Consider the following 24235-nt stretch of genomic DNA (forward strand, 5'->3'; position numbering starts at 1 on the left):
CTCATGTTGTGGTGGGCCGATGAGGGAGAAGTAACGCCCATGCATGTGTTGGAAGCTGAAGTTCCCCATGTGGCCTCTGGGGGGAGGCAGCACCAGAAGTCCTGAGCTGCTCCCCAGAGGCGGAGTCATCAGATGATCTCAGCTGATTACAGCTGCACAGACTGAAAAAGACTCAAACTGGCAGCACCCAGTTCTGAGCTATTTTAGCTTCACTTCTGTGGAACTGTCATGGCGTCCATCTTTATATAACAAGCCCAAAACACACACACACACACACACACACACACAGGAACATACAGTGAAGTGGTGTTATTATCTCGCCTGTTCACACACAATCAGAGGCAGGGAGTGAACGAACTGGAGTCACATTACTTTGACTCCATACATAAAGTATGCTGACTTCCCTCTTGATGTCCCCCCTCAGGGACAGGACTCGCCTTTACTCAGCTTAACGTTCTAGCTGACCCTCCCTAAACCGGACCTGGGGGCAGGGCGCTGGATTTACTGTACCTTCACACACATGGAGCTCATTTAGACTGCAGAAAACATCCTCCTGCAGCCTGTCAGACACTCAGCACACCTCCTCTCTCCAGAAGAGTCAGGTTTACATCACATCTACACCGTCTGCTGCAGGTCGACTGGAGACATCCAGGTTTATCTCAGTCACACAGGGACGGGGGGTTAGATCCACTACATCTCAAACTCCCACAGCTCCACCTGCCAGGCTGCAGGCTCTGAGCTGGGGCTGAACCAGGTTTGGTTCTGTCCAATCAGAGTCCAGTCAGGAAGTGCTGTCGGTTCTGTCCAATCAGAGTCCAGTCAGGAAGTGCTGTCGGTTCTGTCCAATCAGAGTCCAGTCAGGAAGTGCCATCGGTTCTGTCCAATCAGAGTCCAGTCAGGAAGTGCTGTCGGTTCTGTCCAATCAGAGTCCAGTCAGGAAGTGCTGTCAGTTCTGTGTCTGTTGCTTCATGAAGACTTTTCTGCTTTGATCAGTTTGTTTCAGTCAAAGTGACTTTATGCTCATATTGTCCTCACAGAGACACAACAGTCCTCTACACACACACACACACACACACAGATCACGACTTCCTGCATCTGCGTCACATGGTCCTCTTCTCTGCTCCGCCCCTTCAGAAGACCAGCAGCTGGAACCACCTGGGTGGAGACCAGCTCCATCAGGTAGCAGAGCTGCACTCTGTGAGTGAATGAAACAGAACGAACAGTTAAATGTATAAATGATGTTTAGTCTGCCTGCTCGTAGAAGACGGCCGTCATGAAGCTGTCAGCACTCACAGGTTTCTGTTTTACGACAGCGCAGAACAAAGTCAGGTATTTTGATGACACCTGTAAAGTGTTTGAAATGTTAGCATCTGAGTTGCTTCAGTTAACCCCGCTGGATGCATACCTGCATGTGTGGGAGCTCCTCCGCCTCCATGACAGGAGAGCGCAGTGACTCTGTGAGGCCTCAGAAAGACAGAGCGGCTCCTGATGTTTGTGTGATGTGTCCGCACAGGTGTGTAAGGAGCGTTTCACAGCTCGGAAACTCATCCACCAGCACATTAAACTGTGGCCTCAGAACTACGCCTGCATGCACGCAGCCCTGCACACCTGCAGCCCTGCACACCTGCCACAGGTGATCCCCGAGACCCACACAGGTGCTGCCACAGCATGGCGTCTGTAGACCTCAGAGGCTCAGAGCCAGCATGCTAGTTGCTAGCCTTGACATGCTAGTTGCTAGCCTAAAATGCCTTTGTTAGCCTGCGTATGCCAGTTACTGACCAACACATATCATTTATTGTCCCGGAATGCTGAACTTTGGACACACACACACACACACACACACACACACACACACACGGTCTCTGTTGATCTGGAGATCATCAACCTGAATGATTCTCTGCATTTCTACAGTGTTGTCCTGGATCGCTGGTCACATGACGGTCACGTCATTACGCTCTGGAAAAACGGCTGCCTCCATCTTTCAAAGCCCTCGCCTGGTTTTTCTTCCCACAGCAGCGGGGAGTCAATCACTTCCTGTTATTAAGTCTGGCTGAGGGTCAGAGGTGAGGGGTGAGAGGTGGACGGCAGCGGCGGCGTTGACAGCGAGGATCAGGGGAGGGTGGGGGGAGGGCGGGGGGAGGGCGGCTCTGTGTGGGAGCGGGAGCGATGATAGGAGGAGTTACAGAGGAATGACAGGAATTTCCTGAGCGGCAGTGATGGAGGCTCTTTGTACCTGAACACACCGCCAGGTCCCTGAGCTGTGATTGGCTGAGACGGAGTTTAAAAGTTCCTGAGGGGTTTAGTGAAGTCTCTGATTGGCTGTTAGACACACTCAAATCAAACATGTGGACGGATGCTGCTGATCAATCATCTGATCAGGTGGATTGATGATGTTTAAATGTTTCTGATTGTTTGCAGCTTCAGGTCCAACTTTTTTCCAAAATAACCTGTGTCACCTGTGTGTGTGTCTGTGTGTGTCTGTGTGTGTGAGTCTGAACATGGATCATGTTATGAGCCGCAGAAACAATGTGGACGTGTTACACCTCCTGCATTGTTCAAATCAGCCTGAGCTCAGGGAGGATCCTGTTACACACTGCTGCGAGCTGCCAAGCAGAGCACAAAGAACACACACACACAGACACACACAGACACACACAGACACACTGATCGTTCTCACCACAGAAACTCGAACATTAGAACTGAAAGCAGGGTGTTTGCTCGTCTTTATGTGACGGTTTCTGATCCTGACAAAGGAAACGTGAGGAGCTCAGGATGTTTTCACACGGCTCGCATTCTCACACAGGCTGAACTTTGTGTTAGTTTCACAACACATTTTTGTGTCATTTTAAATCTGTTGGCTCAGATCAACATGTTGCAGTCAGTGCTGTGTGTGCTAACTTATGAACAAATCAGAAGTGGGACCCAGACAGCTCAGCCAGCTGCTCCTGCACCATCTGGAGTGTTACTGTGTGCATCCCATCCATGCAGCGTTGCTAAGTTACAGCTAGCACGCTAAAGTCATCACTACCGAAATGCTGAGTCAGCTTCGTGCATCATGTGTGGACTACAAGAGTGATGTAAGACAGCGGCAGTTAGCCAGTTAGCACTAGCGTAGCTACACTGCATTGATCTGTAACATTATTACTATTATACTAGTTCTCACACCGAAACGTCCAGGACAACATCAACACTCCTCTGGTTGATGTCTGACGTTCTTGGATTGTTTTTGGCTTCAGAGGATGACGGCGGGTCAGAGAGCTTCCTGTGGAGTGTCTGACGTATGTCGCCTCCCTCTGCTGCTTCTCACAGCCTCCAGCTGACGATAGAGCTGAAACAGAACCTGAAGTAACATCAGGTGTCTCTGGAAACATGGAGTTCTTTTGTCCTTGGACCATGTGGGGGTGTGTGAGAGCACACACACACACACACACACACACACACACACTGCAGCTGCCGGCCTCCCTGACGACCGGCCGTCAAACAAAAAAAATTCTTTTCAGAACCAACCTCAGGAACGGCCCAGAGATGATTAAATTCTCCATGCGAGGAGTTCAAAAGCAATAAAAACTGAAATGAAAACATGGGCGGTGTGCAGCACAAAGAGCTCATTGTTGCTGGGCAAAGGAATGCCTGTGTGTGTGTGTTTGTGTGTCTGTGGGCAGAGGCCATGAGGAATGTGAGGTTTTGCATGGAGACAAAAGGCGGCCTATGACTGAGAGGGAGAGAGGGAGAGAGGGAGGCACCGAGAGGGAGGCAGAAGGAAGAGGCCGACTCCATGCTAACACTTTAGCATAAGCTGTGTTAGCATCAGCACAAACTCCTCATTGTTGTCAGGGCTGTTGTCATGGAAACCCTCCAAAAAAAGGGAAAAGTGCTGTTCTGCAGTGAAGCTGACGCCCAGTTGCTGCGGCCTCCCATGTCACCGCGGAAGTACTGGGATCACAACAGCGACAACACCGCCCCCATCAGGTCAGACTACAAAACATCTACAATGACTCAAACAAAGTGTGCTGCAGTTCCTCTGGTGTCCACTAGAGGCTGGCTCCAAACCTGAGTTCATGGACCTCTGTAAGAATAAACACATTTACAGCTCGACCCTCGGCATGCAGCTCCAGAGCGGCTCCTGGGACCCTGCAGGTGGGTCGCCCCTCTTTATTGGGGAAACCTGGTGTGTGTTTGTTGTGGGGAGCAGAGCAATGTGAGAGGTGGAGTCTTAGCATGCTAACGTTCACATGCTAACACTACAGTTTAATGGAGAGTGTTGAAACTAAAGGATGAACTTTTCTGTGATGTGTTCATCCTGACAGGAGCCGGGCGCCGCTTCACGGTCCGTACATACGCCCGGACTGTGGAGGGAAACGCGCACCGACACAACAACATGGAGCCTCAGTGTGTTGATGTAATGAGGCAGCAATCGAGTCATGTATGCAAAGACACACACACAGACACACACACACACGGAGGCTCATTTCCTGGAATCCCTGGTCACTGACCTCTGACCTCTGTGAGGGCGCTGACAGATTTAGGAGCGCAGCCTCCTGTGTGTCTGTGGTCTGCCGTGTGAAGAGCTTCCTGCCCGTGTTGTCAAGTCGTTTGATACAGATCATTTTACAGTCAGAATGGTCTCAAAGCTCTTCACACAGACCCAGAACCTGGACCCCCTTAAGATCAACAGGGTCAGGAAAAACAGGAAAAAACCCTGAACAGGACCCGACTGGGTCCGACAGGACAGAGAGGATGAACTAGGAGGAAGACAGCAAAGAGTTAATGACAGTGACGTCTGCTGCTAGTGTGACGATGAGGAAAAGTTATTAATAGAAACATTCTGATGGCGCTCGGATGTAAAACAGCTGATACGTTGTTTCCCTGAGCTTCAGCTTCCTCCTCTCACAGAGACAAAGTTCAGATGCAAATCATCAGCAGGAAGATGTCCATGGACACAGGACGGCTGATGGACACATGGATCTAACATGGACGCCTGTGAAGGACGCCACAGGTCCAAGGGAGCTGAGAGCAACACACACACAGACACACACACACACACACAAATCTGGTGCAACACGTCTTGGAAACCCCCGTAAATGAGTGTGTGTGTGAGACACTGTCAAAACAGCAGAGAAGAAAAGAATGTGTGTTGATTATATGTGTTAGGAGTCCACAAAACTGAACACACACACACACACACACACACACACACACACACACACACACACACACACACACAGACACACACACACAGACACACACAGACACACACACACAGACAGACACACACACACAGACACACACACACACACACACAGACAGACACACACACACACACACACACAGACACACACACAGACACACTCTCTCTCTCTCTCTGGAAAGAAAGCCTGGTACAGACTGTAGCCTCCATCTCTGCTCAGGTTAGCCCCACAGAGCCTGAACAAACACTGTGTGTGTCTGTGTGTGTCTGTGTGTGTTCAGAGAAAAAGATGATGTATGTAATGTGTTTGTGTTGGAATGTGTGCCGCTCCCAGCAGAGTGTGTTTTCCCTGCAGCACAGAGGCCGACAAGCAACAGCTTGTCTCTATGAATGTCAGCGATACACACACACACACAGACACACAGACACACACACACACAGACACACACACACAGACACACACACACACAGACACACACACACACAGAGACACACACACACAGACACACACACACAGAGACACACACACACAGACACACACACACAGAGACACACACACACAGACACACACACACAGAGACACACAGACACACACACACACAGAGACACACACACACAGACACACACACAGAGACACACACACACACAGAGACACACACACACAGACACACACACACACACAGACACACACACACAGACACAGACACACACAGACACACACACACAGAGACACACACAGAGACACACACACAGACACACACACACACACACACACACACACACAGAGACACACACAGACACACACACACACACAGACACACACACACACACACACACACACACACACACACACACACACACACACACACAGACACACACACACACACACACACACACATAGACACACACACACACAGACACACACACAACACACAGACACACACCACAGAGACACACACACACACAGACACACACACACACACACACACAGACACACACACACAGAGACACACACACACACAACACACACACACACACACACACAGACACACACACACATAGACACACACACACACAGACACACACACACACACACACACACAGAGACACACACAGACACACACACACAGACACACACACACACACACACACACACACACACACACACACACAGAGACACACACAGACACACACACACACACACAGACACACACACACACACACACACACACACACACACACAGACACACACACTCACACCCCTCTGAGCTCACTGGTGACTTTTGGCAGAGTGTCAAAGACACTGCAGGCACGAGTGTGATCATTGATCGCATGCTGATCGGCCTTGTGCACTTATGGATCAGTGTTCTGGGGATGATGCGCTTTGCTTTCATGGAAAAAACTAACTACAAGCTTCTTCTGTTAGTCGGCGCTTCATCAGCCACCAGCACAGTGCGAGTGCTGCTCCAGCCTGCTCTCCATCAGGCTGAGCCGACAGATGAAGGTCAACATCATCATCATCATGTTTGTCTTATTCAGCAGACCCCAGTCTGAGCTGCGTTCCAGTCCAGCAGGAAGCGGCTCAGATGTTTCACACAAACAGACTGACGACGGTTTCAAATGTTAATGTGCATAAAAATAGCTTTATTTCCAATAATAAATCAGAACCTGCAGAACCCAATGATTCATTGGGTTCTTCACTCCACTGGTGATTCACATGTGGTGACAGTAAGCAGCAGAACAAACTCTCCCATGTTCACGGAGCAGACCCGGGGCCGACTACCAGCTCGATCACCGTTACTCATCATCGCCATGATCCAATCAGAGCCCTCCTCTGCCTGAGGTCGCTGCCGGCCCGCTCTGCCGACAGGTGGAGGGAAATCTTTTTTAATGTTTGGTTCATTGGGAAGTGGAGGCGTTTGGAAATTCTCTGGTGGCTACAAAGAGGAACAATCGAAGAACGATCGACTGATAATCAACCCCAGGTCTGCTGCTGACACGGCTCATCGACATCGATCCTTCTACAAACAACATAAATAAAAAAAGAAACAAAAAAGTCCTAAAGATAATAGAAACTCTTACAAAATAAAAAGTTTCAAAACTATCTGCCTCAAACTAGTGTATATAAAACTTTTAAAATCACATATACAACAGCTTAAAATGGGCGAAACACCCCAACCTGAAAGAAGGCAATAAAATTATCTGACAGTTAAATTAATACAAAAAAGGAACGAGGTGATCTACTGCAGGAAAAATACAAACACTGGAGAACGACAGGAGGCGAGTTAGTATCAAAACTCATTTACATGTACAGTGGATCACATCGACGTACTGCCAGAACAAAAACAGGAAGTACAATTTGGCATTTAAATATTTGGTAGATATTTGTGCTGCCGGGCTGTGGCAGAGTACCGAGTTAACATTGTTTGTTGTATTTCTATCTACTCACTATTTACAGATCCTTGGTAGAGCAGAGTGTGTGTGTGTGTGTGTGTGTGTGTGCTGTCTACAGCTACGACGAAATGTGAGCGTCAGACCGTGGCTCCGGCGATCGCTCGTAGACCCCAGACTGAACACCTAGAACTAACCTAGAACTAACAGTCGCTGTAGCTTATCGAGAAAATACAATAAAACAGCAGAGGGTACCCGAGAGACGGTGTCCGAGCCGAGCTCGGCCCGAACACACGTCAAAAACAGGACATGTGAGGGGTTCTTTAAGGAATGAACACACAGCGCCGCTTCAAAAGAAAACGGCGAGCCCTCGTCTGGCTGAAGTTGGGGGAGCTGAGCAACAAGGCGAAAACAAGAGGAGCCCAAACAGCTAGGACCTGAGTCCTGGTTCCTCTGAAACAGGCCAAGTCCAGTTCATAAAGAAAAATAAAAAGGCAAACTGTACACACTGACGTTTACAGTCTGGTGTGCAGATCAATAACCGAATTAAACACTAGAAGCGACAGCTGAGCGGACTCCAAGCATCAGCTGACGCTCAGCTCAACAAAAACACAGTGGGTGTTAAATTTGGATGCAGACCCGCCAATGACCTCTGATCAGTTTCTATTCCCACATTTGATAAATGTAAAGTGTGTTAAGTTAGCACCTAGCTAACCATCGCCAGCCTTTATGCTAAGCTAATTAGCTGCTGGTTGCAGCCTCCATTGTAATGATTCCAGCAGTGGAACATCGTCTAAAGGACACTGCAGAGTGTGTGTGTCTGTGTGTGTGTGCGTCCTCAGTCATAACCGTATTTGCAGATTCCTTTTCCGGATTAGCTTAGCTTCCTCTCTGGTGCTACGTGCCAGACTGACAGGACTCCGCCCACATGAGCAGAAACATGCTTTAAAAAGGGCTTTCAGGTGGATTTAATGAGCTCTGCTGCATCTGAAGGCTTACAGGAAGTGAGGCAGACACCTTTCAAATTAAAAGCAGTTCAAAAATAAAACATCTAATAAAAACACAAACAGCAGCCGCCCGCTACAGTGACGTGAGGAGCTGCAGGAAGACGAGGAGACAATAAATAACGGGACTGTTAGTGTTTACCTGGGGACAGAACAACAACACACAGTGATCATCGTGTACCGCAGCTGAAATGGTCCGCTCCTCGTCGCACAAAAAAACAAAACCACGCCTCTGATTGGTTAGAAGAGCACCAGTAACATAAGCTGACATCAGGTAGGAGCAGTCGGTCGTGGTGTCGGGGCTTCGCCTTCTGATTTATCGCTCCGCTGAAGAAGAGTGAGGAGGTATGATGGTGGTGATGAAGATGAGGAGGCACTGTGAGGCCACTGGCCCTGATTGGGTTTTGAGGAAGTGAGGTGTGTGTAGGTGTGTGTGTGGAGGTCTATGCGTAGATCTCGGTGGTGGGGGCTTTCTTGTAGATGGGCTTCTTCCCCAGGTCGTAACTGCCCTCGTCCTTCTTCTTCATGCGGTAAATGAGGAGGAGGATGAGGAGGACCGCGAAGAGCAGGCCCACGGCGCCGCCTGCGATCAGAGCTGGAAGAGACGATGAGAGGACAGCAGGTCAGACGGGAGACGGGTCACCGCATCACGTGGCTAAAAGAAAAGGTTAAACATGGCGGCGGCAGAGCGGCCCGGCGACCCACCTGCCAGGACTTCTGTTTTGTTAAAGATGCTGTCGTCGCTGGCGTGGGACATGAGGACGTTGGGCGGGTTGTTGGACTCCGGCTCGTTCCTCAGCATGGGGATCTCATTGTTTTTCTGGACTTCATCCATCTCGCTGATGGTGGGCCGCACCGGGCGCGCCAGCTCCGGGATCTCATTGCTCTGAAGAAAAATTAGAAACGCGTCAAATCACACGTATAAAAACTACACAACACAGCGAAAGTCTGCCGCCGCTCACCTTGTCTGATGGGCGGGGCCCTCGTGGAGGCGCCTCAGTCGCTGCTGAGGAAAAACACATTTTCTTTATTTAACCGTTTCTCCACCATCAGAGTGACCTTAGGTTCTAATTTATACGCATCTGTCAGGACCGACCTCTGTCTCCAGATCCGGAGAACTCGTCGTATCCGTCCTCGTCATCGTACAGCGTGTCGGTGTAGTAGCTGTCCGTGAAGCCGAAGTCGGAGCCGTTCGGCGAGTCTCCCGACGACTCCAGCTCCACGTCCTGTGTGGACATGTCGGCAGGCTGTGTGGTCTTCATGGGCATCCACGTCTCCGTCTCCCTCACCTGCTGGGACACCAGAGACAGGGGGCTCAGTGGGGGGTCCAACGTCTCACATTTTATGATAATTAATTAGAAATAAGACAAATGAAGATCAGGGTGAGAAGATAAACTGCTGAAGCTACGAGCGATTGATTAACCACTGTGTTATAGAAAAGCTTCATACAACAGACACATTAGCCTCTTTAATCACATCACACGGATTAATCCATCCACCATTTGCTCCTAGGCATCATGAATGGGATTAAAGCACACACACACACACACACACACACACACACACACACACTGATCATTAAAGCACACACACACACACTGATCATTAAAGCACACACACACACACACACACACACACACACACTTAATCAGCATTAAGGCTGGAGCAAACAGAAGGCAGAGCAGGTAAAGCGAGGCGAGAAAAGCTCAAACACCCAGACTGAAACCACACCGGGTCACTACAGGGAGATGAAGACGAGTCCTTTAATCCCGTCAGACACACACACACACAGACACACACACGTCAACATATAACTGATTGATGAGTCATCTCACATTTCAGTCTGCAGCAAAGTTCAAAATAAATGAATCATTTCAGTTTGAACTGGAGCAGGAACCATTTTAATAAACAACAGATGTAAAAGATTGTAGAACTGAAATAACTCAGCGTTTGGATTTGATCAAGAGATCAGTTTGTGATCAGTCTGATCGAGGATAGAAATGAGCACTCTGTTATGAAAGTGGTGCACGGGTCTGACACTGGCCGGGCCCGTCTGAGCGGTCAGGAAAACATCCAAACTTCCATTTTACTGCGAACAAAAGCTGACCGCATCCTCGCAGGCCGGCGCCGTGACATCATCAGCTCCCTCATAATTACTTCCATCTGTAGGAAGGCCCTCACTTTAAGGGTGAGCTGGCCCCCCCCAGCAGTGAGAGTGTGTTTGAAGGTAATCCTCTGCCATTAACAGAGAAGGAGGAAGGGAAGCCGCATTGTGCCTGCACAGGGGCTGTAAACAAAGGCGGCCATTTTCCCGTGGCTCCTCAGCACCGAGCAGGCCCGGCTCAGTCTCCTTTACTTTCTTACAGGTTCTGCTGTTTTTCCTGTCGAGTGCTCGAGTCCTTTTTCAGGCCGACAAAGAAACACTAAGAAGAAAATTCCTCTGCAGAACAACAGCCTGAAGAGCCCTGACGTCACCACCACCCTGAACATGCGGGTTATTATTACACTCGTCTAAAATGACGTTTAACCAGTTCAACATCTACATGTTAACAATCCTCCAAAAAAAAGTCCTAAAATGTGGTGTACACTGATTTATTTAAACAAATAGTGAATAACTGAAGAACTCCATCAGGTGGCAGCCTGCAGTCCTGCATACACTTAGCTTTTGGAGGAGAAATGAAAAAGCTGGAGTGGAAGCAGTTTAAGGACGGCCCCTGAATTCCCAGAAGAAGTTTAACCTCTGCTCCGAGAACAGATCTGGAATCTTTCCTGTAAACCATTAAGAAATGATTTATGAACACAAACCCGCTCTGAGCTTTGTTTTCAAGGCCTTTAAATCCGTTTGAAACCACAGAGTGCAGAAAAAAAACCTGCCTCGGGGAGTGAAGTAAAAATGACTCTTCCATTTGGATGAGTGGCGCTGGCAGCCCGACTGAGCCCGACTGAGCCCGACTGAGCCCGACTGAGCCCGACTGAGCCCGACTCAGACGGGTCTGTGTTGTGGTCTCAATCAGTGTGATTCCTATAATATGACTCAGAGGGCCTGTTCCAGCACGACCCTGAATGGCAGCGAGGAAATGAGGAGCCAGGAGTCACCATTTTACTGCTGAGGATTACACACAGACACACACAGACACACACACAGACACACACACAGACACACACACAGACACACACACAGACACACACACAGACACACACACAGACACACACAGACACACACAGACACACACAGACACACACACAGCTCCCCACTGTTGTTTAAATGAAAACATAATGGAGCAGGGAGCTCCTTACTCCCACAAAGGGAGGCGATGCAGAGCAGTAAGACACATTTTTGGGATTTGATAATATAATAAGATATGAAAAAGTTTAAAAACTTAAATGATCACTTTTATTATTGTTCTAAAAAAGGTTTGTTCATATTCGACTCGACCAAAGTCAGTGGTAACAGATATGTGAAGCTCCTTTCTCCTCAGCTCAAACAGCAGCGTCCCGTCACACAGGCTGACTGAGGCTTGTCCCAACAGGTCGGGTTGATTCAGTGGAACAGGATCAAATGTGGAGGAGTTTCTGTTATGTTAAGGTAATGATGGCAGCCTCTGAATGTCCCGTCAGATGGAGCAGATATTTACTATATTCTCTCAGCAAGCAAAGCCGGGACGGGACTCCTGCCAAGTCCTCGTCTGCCTGGACAAAAACAAGCTCGCTCTGTCCTGTTTCCAAGAATGTATTCAGGACAACAAACAGCAGGGAGGGACAGAGGAGGCGAAATCTGCAGCGAGCTCAGAGACCAAACAGACGGGAGGAAAAGTGTGTTTAAACCAGCGGGGACGAGCAGAGGAGAGTCTGAACGCTGTTATGTAACCACGTCGACATGGAGATCAGCGCTGACATTTTACTGCCTGCCTCAGACACGGAGCTGCTGTGTTTGGTGAAGAGTCTGCAGACTACCAAGGGTTAAAACCAGCAGAGCAGTTTCAGCTTCATAACATACAAACTGTGCTTGATTCAGGCGCTGCAGTGAAGCACCAGGCCGATGTTCGGGACGTTTAAAAAGACTCACTGTGTGTTTGTAGTAGGCTGCATGGCTGTGGATGAAGCTGGGTTTGTGTCTCTGTGAGGGGCTCTGACCGCCGCCATGTTGGCAGCGCCACAGTCTGCCTAAACTCCCAATACAGGCAAAGACGGGGAGCACAAGTCAAAACGATAAAACTGCAGTTGTATTAAATTTGCTCTACATGTTACCAAACTTAACGCTCAACACGCTGTAACGTGCTTTACTGCAGAGCTGCAAAAAGCTGGAAAACTCCCCATAAATCACAGTCGGCCCGACGGTATTCAGTTAAACACGCCCCTGTTAAAGGGCACTTATCGCGTCATACGTTTCTAATGTGTCCCAGCTGATAAGCAGCCGGACGTGGATCACAGCCAAACCAAATGGCTTTAATGGAAAGAAGTGAGAACTAACATTTTCATTTGTGGCAACAATGGAGTTCAACATGTTCCACAGCACAAAGGACCCAGTCAGTAAACCTGAGCTCCATCAGTTCTGACTCCACCAGCAGCGATAACAGCGATTATCACTCAGATAAACTTTATCACAGACTCTCAGTGCAGAGCCACCCAGCAGCTGAACAGAGCTGCTCTTTGTTTAATGAAAGCCTCTTAATTGCAGAGCTCATCTGGTCTCACCATATTAGAGGAAGAAAAACCATAAGGCCACAGAAGGCCATGTGACTCAGACATCATCACGCGCAACAAAACAAGCACATTAAAAAGCCACAGGACCTGAATTAGACCAGAAAGAAGAAACGGATTAGTACTGATTCATTCCTTCCATGAATCAACTTTCTAAAACTCACAACATAAACAACAGAAACATCAAGTAATCCGCCGGTGATTTACAGCCTGGTTTATGAAAGCTGCTCCTCTGACGGTTCCTGCCTCCTCCCGTCTGTGTTGATCCTGCCCATCGCAACATGGAGGTCCTACAGCTTCCAGGTCTGTGACTGCTCAGTGAAAGGCAGTCTGTCAAGACACCCGCCACCCAGTCTTTGGGCCGGTCCCTTCCATTGACGCAGAACAAAGCCAGTGGATGCCTCAGGAGCATATCAATGACCAAGGTAACCAGGGATAAGCCCCCAGCAGCCTCCCTTCATTAAACCAGGGAAACAATCCCTCCATCTGCCAACACTGGGAGAGGCATCTGGTCCATTCACACGGAGGCGTGGAGGAGGTACGGGGTGTGAAAAGGCCAAAAAGAAACAGCGCAGGAATGCGTTTCCTTATTCTTTGTGATGTCCGGCGTCTCTTGACCTTCCCGAGAGACGCCGATTATTGTCGTTTCTAACCTTCCCTCTTTCATGTGATACTCACACGGCTTCAAACCAACAGGTACGCCTCTGAATTCACACGAGGGGCTAGCAGTGCTACTTTTTCCTTCGCCTCACTACAGTCACTCTGTTTCTCAGCCCCCCCTCCCTTCGCGCCGCCAGCTGATACTTGAACCAGCAGGACTCGTAGCACAGATTGTGCCGGCTCATCTGCTTGTGAGATGCACTTCTGACCCCTGACATAACACCGACAAAGGCCACGCTTCAGGAGTCCAAGGCCTATGGCTTACGGTACACACAGGGTCCAACAAGGAGGGCACAACCATGGGGTCACTGTAAACGTGATCCATGTCAGAAAGTCTGCTCCTGGTTTTATGTTGTCCTTCATGAGGCCTGAGTATGTCCAGTATGAACCTTAAACAGAGCTGGAACACACACACCTTCGCCTTTTGCTCCGACAGTCAAGCTCTAGATTCCTCCTACCTACGCTCTGTCTATCTATAGCAGAGTTTCCACCTATCAGCACCATGTGAGGCTCCACAGCATGACACACAGAGTCACAGCATACAGATGGAGGGATGGACGTCAGGACAGAAACAGAGGCCGTTTGTTCCAAACAGAAAAGAATTCCCTACATTTGATTTAAAAAAAATCATGTTAAAGTTATCGCTCAAAACATCTGGGACTAACAGATGAAGCCAACTGCAGCTCCTCCACTGTCCACTAGAGGCTGGCTCCAAATCAGGTCAATCCTCAAAGACCTCCATGTTAAAATGTCCGACTTCACAGCAGAAACACACCTGTGTACAGACTGCTGGGTGAAGTTTCTCATAACCAACCGTCCACCTAAGTCCCGCCTTATTTCCCAAACGTGGGTTAGGCACTTGGTGCCTTTAGGACCTGGTGGCGTTTGGTCAGCAGGTGATCGCTGTGTTCACACCTGCCCAAACTAACCCAGCCGAAGGCTGCAGGTGTGAAAGCACCCTAGAGGGAAGCTGAGTCAGGCGGGCTGGCCCGGCTTTGTCACAAAACAAACATTTCTCAGTAACACTGCAGTAGTTAAATTTGATAACAAGCTAAAGAACCTGTGTGCTGTCAGACTTCCTGCCGGTTGAGATAAGACAGAAGCAGCTGTGCAGCAGACGGGGTTAATTCAGTTTCCACTGATAAGCCCAACTGAGTTTTGACGAGCACCTCCGGAGGGAACGTCCGATCTTATCGACATGGCCTTTATTGGTCACTTCCTCCCGCCGGTCCAGCAGTGTCAATAGGATGGGTCTCCGTTATTACCACATCTACGGCTGACGGACAAATGAGCCGGATGCCTGCGGCGAGTCAGACTCTGCTTCTCCAACATCCTCCCTGCCAGTCCTTCTTCTGTGATGTCACTCCCTCAGGCAGACATATCGCTGCCTGGGATCAAAGACATTACAGCTTAATAGACTAAATGTAAGCAACTGCAGAGTGATTATCAGCCGAGAGAGATCGGCTTACAGCATTAAAGGACAGGAAGTTATAAGAAAAAGGCAGAAAAACAGGAAACATCCATCCAGGATGGATCCACTCAGTGTCTGACAATGGAGAAGAGGCATGAGTGCAAATCATTCCAGTAAACAACTGAGCTATTGATATGTATTCGTTAGTTTGGACATGTGACAAAGTCCATTCATTAACAGTGGAAAATTAGTCACAATAGCTCTCATTCACTTCCAGCAGCTCAGAGGAGGAATAAGAAGCCTTCACTGCGACTTCCATCATGAAATGGAGCTTTGGTTAAGTTCAAGTTAAATCTGCATCTGACATCGATTGATGCAGCGTTTAGGCACACGTGATGAACAGATCCGTTTGAAATGAGCAGCCTCGTGCTGCACATGAGTCAATAAAACACACAGAACACAAACGTCCAGGACTTGAACAATTAGTCACTGATTAACACAGCGGGATCACAGTTAAAGCCAAAGGAGCCACAACAACTAGTGAGCTGGTTCTGCTTGATTCCAGGGTTCATGCTACGCTAACTAGACTTGTACCAGTATGGAAAAATGTAGGCGTCATCGCCAGCGACACTGCTAAAATGTTCCTGGTGACGGGCTGTGTGCTGCTGCTGCTGAGTTTGGCGGACTGAGGAATGCATCTCTCCATGTGGGTCGGCTGAGAAGCCAAGGCCTGGGCTACACACAGGCAGCCACTACATTCCTGTACTGTCTACAATGGAGCCAAGGCACTCCAAGCATACAGACACTCAATTAAGAGCTCAGGCTGAACCACTGAGGTCTGCGAGTACTGCTGCTCTGGTCCTCCTAGGCTCAGTCGGCCATGTCATGGAGCGCTCGCACACAACAAGCTTTAAAGACGATCACAGTGCAAAGAAACACCGCTGACTTTACTTCTACTTCAGCTAGCACTCTGTGGCACGTCCCAGCAGAATTAAGTGAAACCAGCAGCAGATTCTGTCACAGCTCCATGTCTTTACTGCGAGAAACAAACACAGCAACTTCCACAAGTTAATCTCCGCCGGATCAGAAGTGGCCTCTTAGGCCAACAACAGGTTCCGTCTGAGAGCCGCTGGATAGTGTAGAACGGCAGACCTCACACAAACCTGACACACACCACATCAAAGTGGTGCTGCACTGTTGAGATGCATATGTCAGGAAGGATGTCTGAATGAGGGGAAGCCCTCATACCACCCAAAAGCACTCCGCTCTGATGTCTGAGAGCAGATACTGCGACTGGAGACACAGATCATGCTTCATTTTCAGGCAGAGCGTTTCCAGAGAACACCACAATCAACAGCCCCTGCCCTGAAAGCCATGAAAAATCACCCGTGTTTAGAGTAAATGTCATGTGGCCTGAAAATGAAGGGACTTTTTAGAGATGTCTACATGTCAACACACACACACACACACACACTCCCCTTAAAAACCCTGAAATTACTGATTAACCATCAATAAACAGCAGGGACTCTCAGGCCCCCTGGTCACTGTGTGTTCACTGTGAGCAGGAGCCAACTCAACAAGTTCAGCTGCCTTTATTGATATTAAAATGAGACATTAAGTCAATATTATTGGGCTGTGTGACTCTGCGGCCAGCCTTTTTTGGGTGGAGCAGTTTGATCCTTACATGTCATGCTCCCTCCCTCCATTTTTCATGTCACATCCATCTGTTCTGCTGAGTGGAAGGGCGTCGATAGCTGCTAACAGTCTGGCTACAGGCCCAGAACAACAGGAACCTGTCAGAGTATGACGGGCCGTCCCGGGACCGGGGCGCTGATATATCACCGACCACAAAGTCTCATGATGAAGAACAAATAAGAGCCAAAGGCAGCGATAATGATACCACACAAAAAACAAACAGAAAAACAAACAAACAAATACAAAGACATGATGTTTAAAAATGTTTTTTCCACTGTTGGTAACAGCTGTGTGGATAAATGTTGCACATACTGGTTTGTCTAATTTTGCATCAATAGTGCTCAAACACTGAGCCCACACTGCCTGAACATACGACCACAGATAAACACATTCCAGTTCTCTCTCACACATCTATAATAACTTTAACATTGCCGTCTGCAGCAGATCTGAGTGAAGGAATTCTGAGACCGTTTCATGTTTAACTAGAAAGTAGCTACAGCAAAGAAGTTCGGATGAAGGGGATATAACCCGGAGAGGAGGGTTTTACGGTGGACTTCTGCCCTGTATGGGTCCATATACTTATATGTGGCAGCAGAAAGGGGTGGAGAGAGAGTGAGGGGGATCAGATTCTCGGCCGCTCTCCATCACAGGCAGGAAGGACAAAAACCTCCTCTCTCTGTGCCAACATTCCTCGGCCCAAAGGGATTTTATAGACCAGCGGACAGCAATGCAGGAACCATTATTACATCCTAGTCATACTATTTATCATGCTCCCTCCTTCCCTGCAATCTTTTCACCACGCGGCCTTTCAGCGCACCCCATCATGCAAAAGAGACAAAAAAACCTCCTTAAAAAACCTCGCTCATTCTCGTGCAAATGATCGGGTGGGGGCTCAATGCAAAACCAGTCACATTCCAACAAGATACAACAAATGGACTCGGCCCCATGGCTCCAAAGGCAACAAGCCGAGGTGTGGTAGTGCAACACGGATTAACTGCGGGGCAGAGAGGATTTTCTTACCCTGATTAACCACAGTTGCCACCTTGAGCAGATTTGGTTAATGAAGCGCTTTGATGTTGCTAATTGAAATGAAAACCACACAAAGATGAAACCAGGTCAGAGTAATCTGCACCTTAAGATGTCTCACAAAACTGCACACACTGCGCAGAAGAAGCAAGAACACAAGCCGTTTGTGTCATATCCAGTCAGTGTGTCCAACAAAAAAACTGAACCACGTGTCCCACATGGCATGACGGAGACTTCTGTGTTTACCGGGTTGTTTTTTACAGGTGTAATTTTGGCTACACACAAAAAAACATTTAAATACATCACAGCCTGCAGGTGATTAAAGTAAACCTTGCAGGTCCTCCACTTCATGGCAGACTGGGTGAAAGTGAAGGGGTTTCACCTTCACGCAGTCTGCCGTGAAGGACTTGCAGTGACTTGTGGCCATACATGGACAGAAACTGCTGAGGTCAATGGAAACAAAGCATGGAGCAGGCTTTGTTTGGCCCGCTCTATCTTGGACAAACTGATAAAATGGAACACAAGACTTACAGCTAAACGCTCGACAACCCCCAGGCAGCAGAAGACTTTGCTAAATGAAGCAATAACTTCCTCTTGGCATCCAGGGGATATGAAATCCAATCTGAATCCACAGATAAAAAACATTCCAGGCGTGCCTGTGGCTCCCAAAAACTCCCCTGTTTAACATTCAGAGCACGCTCTATTGTCAGGTAGAAGAACATTGTTATCGATTAGCTGGGAACGCCAAATCCACATACCAATAATGACCTCAGTGGGTAGAGAGAATAAAAGGCCAGGAGGAGGGAGGGGAGGATTGTCATAGCTCAGAGGCCAAGTATCCATCAAGAGAAAGCACGAGGACTAAAGTCTGGAGTTCATTTCAACACAACTACAGAGAGGTGCTGGGAAGGCTGTAGGTGTAGCCACGCTAGGCTAGGCTAGGGGAGAGAAGTGCCCCTTATGAAAAGGCCCCAGAGCCCTATTGAGATCCCTCCAAGTGTGCAAAATCCTCAAGAGGGCCAGTCAAGATCACCAGAGGTCACATTCCAGAGGGGAAATCAAAAAGAGAAGAGGAGGAGGAGGAGAAGCCTCGCAGCTCTGAGGAATGTAACAGCCTGCATGGACGACCTGGTCGGGCTGGAGGAAGACGTTCAGTCAGACCTGGGATCAGCAGCACAAAGCATGTGACGCATCAAGCTAGAGTAAACCAAACATATCTGGCATGCAGTTAAACCTGCTGCCATCCAGTCCTCCCCAGTCCTCCACAGGCCATTTGGACCGACCAGCTGGGCCGCCTGGAGGTGAGGGGGTGGGTGCATGTGTTTGAATGTGGGTGGCACAGACAGCTTGTTACTACACACAACCTGAAGTCAGCATTCAGCACAAACACACATCACACAAGGCTTTGTTTCTATTAAAGCCAGGAAAACAAAACAAGAAGTTTCAACCCTGCTCCTGACCACTGTTATATATGTGTGTATAAAAGATCAGACACCAGCAGCAATAAAAGTCATCTGCAGGCGTGTTTATTGGCCACAGCAGGTTACACACCAACACTTATTTCCTTTGGACAGAAGGACAGGGTCAACGTCTGATGTTTGACTAACCGTGGTTTCATAAATGTTTAATTAGGAAGAGAAACCAGGCGCATCAGAAGTGGTGTGACATGAACACACACACACACTCAGGGGTTTCTACCAGGCAGTAAGAGATCAGGCATTTCAGTCCTGTCACACTCCACATTCTTCTGCTATTAAGTCAACCTTCAGGTTTTCACAACACAGGAAGTCCCAGTATAACTCATCCCAAGGGCTACAAGGCAGACTTTACATGGAGCGTGAGAAACTTGGTCATCATCTGTGCACAGCTGCGTCCTTATATGTGTTTACATGCAGCCACATCCAGGTTTAAAGATCATCACACACACACACACACACACACACACACACACACACACACACACAGTGATAGATATAACTTAGTTAACTCTTCTCTTCTCAGTGAACACTGATATTATTTTTTTCATTGATTACAAAAAGTCATTCGTGTAAAAAGGAGCCAGTGAGTGGACCTGCCAGGTCCCTGCCCCCAGCTGGGGCCCCAGACTGGATCATATCAGCGGGCTGCGGGTGCCCGTGTGTCCCCTGACCGAAGCTAAGCGGCTAACAGCCCCGCGGCTCCGCCACACCGCTCCTTCCATCCGCCACAGTTCACCAGAAGCTCCCCTCCACACGGCTAATCCTCCAGAGTTAGCATCAGCTGCTAACCGGCGCTGTCACAGAGACAGAGGGGCCAGCCGGTGTCGGTCGGTGGGAGAAGAGCCGAACAGACTTACCGACTCTGAAAACACGGAGGCGGAGAGAATCACCACGAGGCACAGGCGGAGCATGGCTGTCCGTTCAGGGCTAGCTTGGAGCGTCGGAGGTCTGAAGAGGTCTTCTCGGTATAGTCCAACAAAAGCACAGAGCTGTCCCCGTTTAGCACCTTGACCGCGTCCCGTGTGTCTCTCCGGCGGATGGTGGACTTCACTGAGGCTCCGCGCCGGCTGCTCCGCCGCTCTATAACCAGACAGCCGGAGCGCGCTCCGCCAATCACCGCGCTGACTTTACGGGAACCTTCGTTACGTCACAGGCCACGCCTCCCGTCCGCTAACAACACGGCGGCCATGTTGGGCAGGGGTCGGTCAGGCAGACCCTCCAGAGTCTGAACCCTCACAGCGTCCTGAGGGTTTGACAGATGATAACACAGAGACTCACGTTTAACAGAGAACCACCTGAAGAAGACCGGACCTCTGCCCGGGCCTCTGACCTCTGCCCAGACCTCTGCCCAGGCCTCTGCCCGGACCTCTGCCCGGGCCTCTGCCCGGACCTCTGCCCCCTCTGCCCGGACCTCTGCCCAGACCTCTGCCCGGACCTCTGCCCACAGGGCGGAGGACACGGACACAGGACATCACTGAATAACTTTAGAAATAACAATGAGATCAGATCAGAATGCACTGATTCTGGAGGTTAATGAGGGTAAAACGATGTCCTGCTGTGGATTCATTGTTTTATATATTTTAAAATAAAGTGATTTAGGACTTGATAAATAAACAGCTGCTGTGTATCTTCACTGATAACAAGCCAATAATGGGTCTTTAGAGGCGGCAACAACAGGAGGTTAGAAATCAGACACGGTGTCCTCTGATGTCTCCCACCACAGAAGAAGAAACACTGCTGTCCACATACTTTTGGTCACAGTATGTTGAGCACCTAAAACTCTGCCTCATCGAAGGAGAAACTGAATCTGTTCGCTTCTCTGTCGGCCTGTTTTCAGAGGAAGCGGCTGCCTGCGGGGCTTTCTGCTGCTTCATGGAAATTCTTCAGGTGACGCCATCTTCCGGTAAGTTCCTCCTCCTTCCCCATTCACTTTCCCTCTGTGGACTTCAGTCCCCTGTCTGGAAACAACGGCAGCGTGACTCACTCTTCCTGTTTTCTTTTCCTCTCTCCTGGAATCTTACATCACTGAAGTTTCACTCTTCTGTGTTGGATTGAGAGGTTTTAAAATGTACCAGGCCTCAGGCCCTGATCTGTTTATTCATGTGTGGTGACACAGTGGGGCTTTGTGTTAATCCCACATGTTCATAAGTTGTTGTGAGTCAGAAAGTTAAAAAAAAATACAGTGTCATAATGGATGATTATTTACACCTGAGATACCCAGCATTTCCCCGAGGGACCTTCCCAAACAGACTAATAAAGTTTATTCTCTGACAGGAACATTTCACATTTCTGTTAAAATTACACAACGGCTCAAAAGTTAAATTAATGACACAAAAATACAACACACTTTTCTATCATAGTTGCAGGTATGAGGTTTATTGAAAAATGTAAAATTATTTACATGAATTAATAAAACACAGAATAATAAAGACTGTCTCTGTGTGTGTCTGTGACTGTCCCTGTGTGTGTCTGTGACTGTCCCTGTGTGTGTCTGTGACTGTCCCTGTGTGTGTCTGTCCCTGTGTGTGTCTGTGACTGTCCCTGTGTGTGTCTGTGACTGTCCCTGTGTGTGTCTGTGACTGTCCCTGTGTGTGTCTGTGACTGTCCCTGTGTGTGTCTGTCCCTGTGTGTGACTGTCCCTGTGTGTGTCTGTGACTGTCCCTGTGTGTGTCTGTGACTGTCCCTGTGTGTGTCTGTGACTGTCCCTGTGTGTGTCTGTGACTGTCCCTGTGTGTGTCTGTGACTGTCCCTGTGTGTGTCTGTGACTGTCCCTGTGTGTGACTGTCCCTGTGTGTGTCTGTGACTGTCCCTGTGTGTGTCTGTCCCTGTGTGTGACTGTCCCTGACTGTGACTGTCCCTGTGTGTGTCTGTCCCTGTGTGTGACTGTCCCTGTGTGTGTCTGTGACTGTCCCTGTGTGTGACTGTCCCTGTGTGTGTCTGTCCCTGTGTGTGTCTGTGACTGTCCCTGACTGTGACTGTCCCTGTGTGTGTCTGTCCCTGTGTGTGACTGTCCCTGTGTGTGTCTGTGACTGTCCCTGTGTGTGACTGTCCCTGTGTGTGTCTGTCCCTGTGTGTGTCTGTGACTGTCCCTGTGTGTGTCTGTGACTGTCCCTGTGTGTGACTGTCCCTGTGTGTGACTGTCCCTGACTGTGACTGTCCCTGTGTGTGACTGTCCCTGTTCTCTCAGCATCAGCCTCCGTGTCCACAGAAAGGACTTATTGATGGAACTGAAACAGAACTGAAGTCTTCTGGAGAAAAGCAGGATGGATTTTTCACAGCAGCTGTGGAGGAGCTTTATTATTATACATACTATTTTATGTTATCTCTTAAAATCACCTTTATTTTGTATCTGTGATCTTCCCACTCTTCATTCTTAATGTGCTCATTGGTTGTGCTCAGGTGTTGAGATGATGTTTAAATGTGGTTCTGTGTGTTCTGGAGCCATGCTGTCCTGTTGATGTTATTATGAGGCGTATTCGTGTTGGTAGGACTGAGTGTGACGTCATTAAAGGCGTCGGTGTGGACTGCACGACTTTGACTACTTTAAAATCATCACTGGGATTTTCTGCCGTTCCATTAGAGAACAAAAACAACACACATCTAAAGATTTGATAACAGATAAAAGATCGGCTAAACCTGGAAAAACCCAGGAAACAGTGTGTGTGTGTGTGTTTAAACGGAACAGCAGGGGGCGTGTCATTTGTTATTTGTGTCTAAAAGAGGAAGCTGGAGTTTCCAGTCTGCGGCTGTGTTTTCCGGGTTCACCTGGTCGTCTCCTCACCTGTTCATCTGACTTATTACACACTTTGTCAAATGCCTGAGTCATGACGATGGTGTGTTACATTTTTAGGCACATCAGATTAACAGCAGCAGTAATAAAACAGCAGCATGAGGACAGTCAGGCTTCTATTCAACCTGTCACTGGCATCATGAAGGCCTTCAACACTCCACTCGTTTGTGTGAGTCTTGTTGTGTTGTGTCGTCATATTGGGTTTTGTGGCTGTTTTGTGTCTTTGTAAAATGTTTCACTTGTCTTTTGGTTATTTCGGCCTCTCTAAACTTGATTGACCTGATCAACGATCCATCGACAGCTGCTTATTCATCAATACAGTCAAACCACGCCTGCTCATCCTTTAATCACATCAGTGTGATGAACTGATTCAGCTTAAATGGATTAGTGGGAGCAACCTGAGGCCGACGTCAGCATATAAATGAACATTCACGTCTGCTGACATAGCAGGAAATAAAATCACAAACATCTTGTTTTTCTATCATTTTATTGCTTAAAGGTCAAGTGGTTGTGGCCTTTTGCTGCACTCACTCATATCTCTGATGACATTTAGAAAGGTCTCATGATACGACAGAAACAGGAACTGAAAGACAAAACCAGCTACATCACCAGCCAAAGGCCGCAGTGGCTGACTGTTCCATCAACCAGGGAACTTGTACTTTACTGACCAGGAACCTGAGAGAGAACCTGAGGGTTCAAGAGTGGACAGGAAGCAAAGCAGGAAGAGCAGCATCAGTTAGGCTTCTCTCAGAATACAGTGATGACAGAAAGATAAGAGATTTGATTATATTACTGAATCACAAAGAGAGTTTCACTTCAGTCTGAGGTCGGCGTGACCGCAGTACATAAAATACACAATCACCCAAACACAATAAATAGCTAGTTAGTGTG

At 48.5% G+C, this 24235-nt stretch overlaps 1 protein-coding gene across 3 annotated transcripts; it reads right to left on the reverse strand.

The window, feature by feature from the left end:
- Positions 1-7078: 7078 nt before the first annotated feature.
- Positions 7079-20642, reverse strand: LOC114450860 (syndecan-4-like). 3 transcript variants are annotated; one of them, XM_028429280.1, is made up of 5 exons: positions 20412-20642; positions 9680-9875; positions 9546-9586; positions 9289-9469; positions 7079-9178 (listed from the first exon to the last, which is right to left on the reverse strand). In XM_028429280.1, the coding sequence occupies exons 1-5, from the start codon at positions 20463-20465 to the stop codon at positions 9027-9029; spliced, it is 624 nt and encodes a 207-aa protein (XP_028285081.1). In that variant the 5' UTR covers positions 20466-20642; the 3' UTR covers positions 7079-9026. The 3 variants fall into 3 exon arrangements, with proteins under 3 accessions (XP_028285081.1, XP_028285079.1, XP_028285080.1); XM_028429278.1 differs by having other exon boundaries at positions 9546-9589; positions 20412-20639; XM_028429279.1 differs by having other exon boundaries at positions 9546-9589; positions 9680-9872; positions 20412-20635.
- Between the last annotated feature and the right edge of the window lie 3593 nt (positions 20643-24235).

The sequence above is a fragment of the Parambassis ranga genome, chromosome 18 (assembly GCF_900634625.1).
Source record: "Parambassis ranga chromosome 18, fParRan2.1, whole genome shotgun sequence".
In the NCBI taxonomy this organism is placed as follows: domain Eukaryota; kingdom Metazoa; phylum Chordata; class Actinopteri; family Ambassidae; genus Parambassis; species Parambassis ranga.

What these genes read in the sequence shown, in the direction of transcription:
- LOC114450860 (XM_028429278.1), bottom strand. Translation starts at nt 20,465, where the DNA reads ATGCTCCGCCTGTGCCTCGTGGTGATTCTCTCCGCCTCCGTGTTTTCA. An exon ending in CCTCCGTGTTTTCAGAGTCG is followed by an intron (nt 9,876 to 20,411) that starts GTAAGTCTGTTC and finishes CTGGTGTCCCAG; the next exon opens with CAGGTGAGGGAGACGGAGAC. An exon ending in CTCCGGATCTGGAGACAGAG is followed by an intron (nt 9,590 to 9,679) that starts GTCGGTCCTGAC and finishes GTTTTTCCTCAG; the next exon opens with CAGCGACTGAGGCGCCTCCA.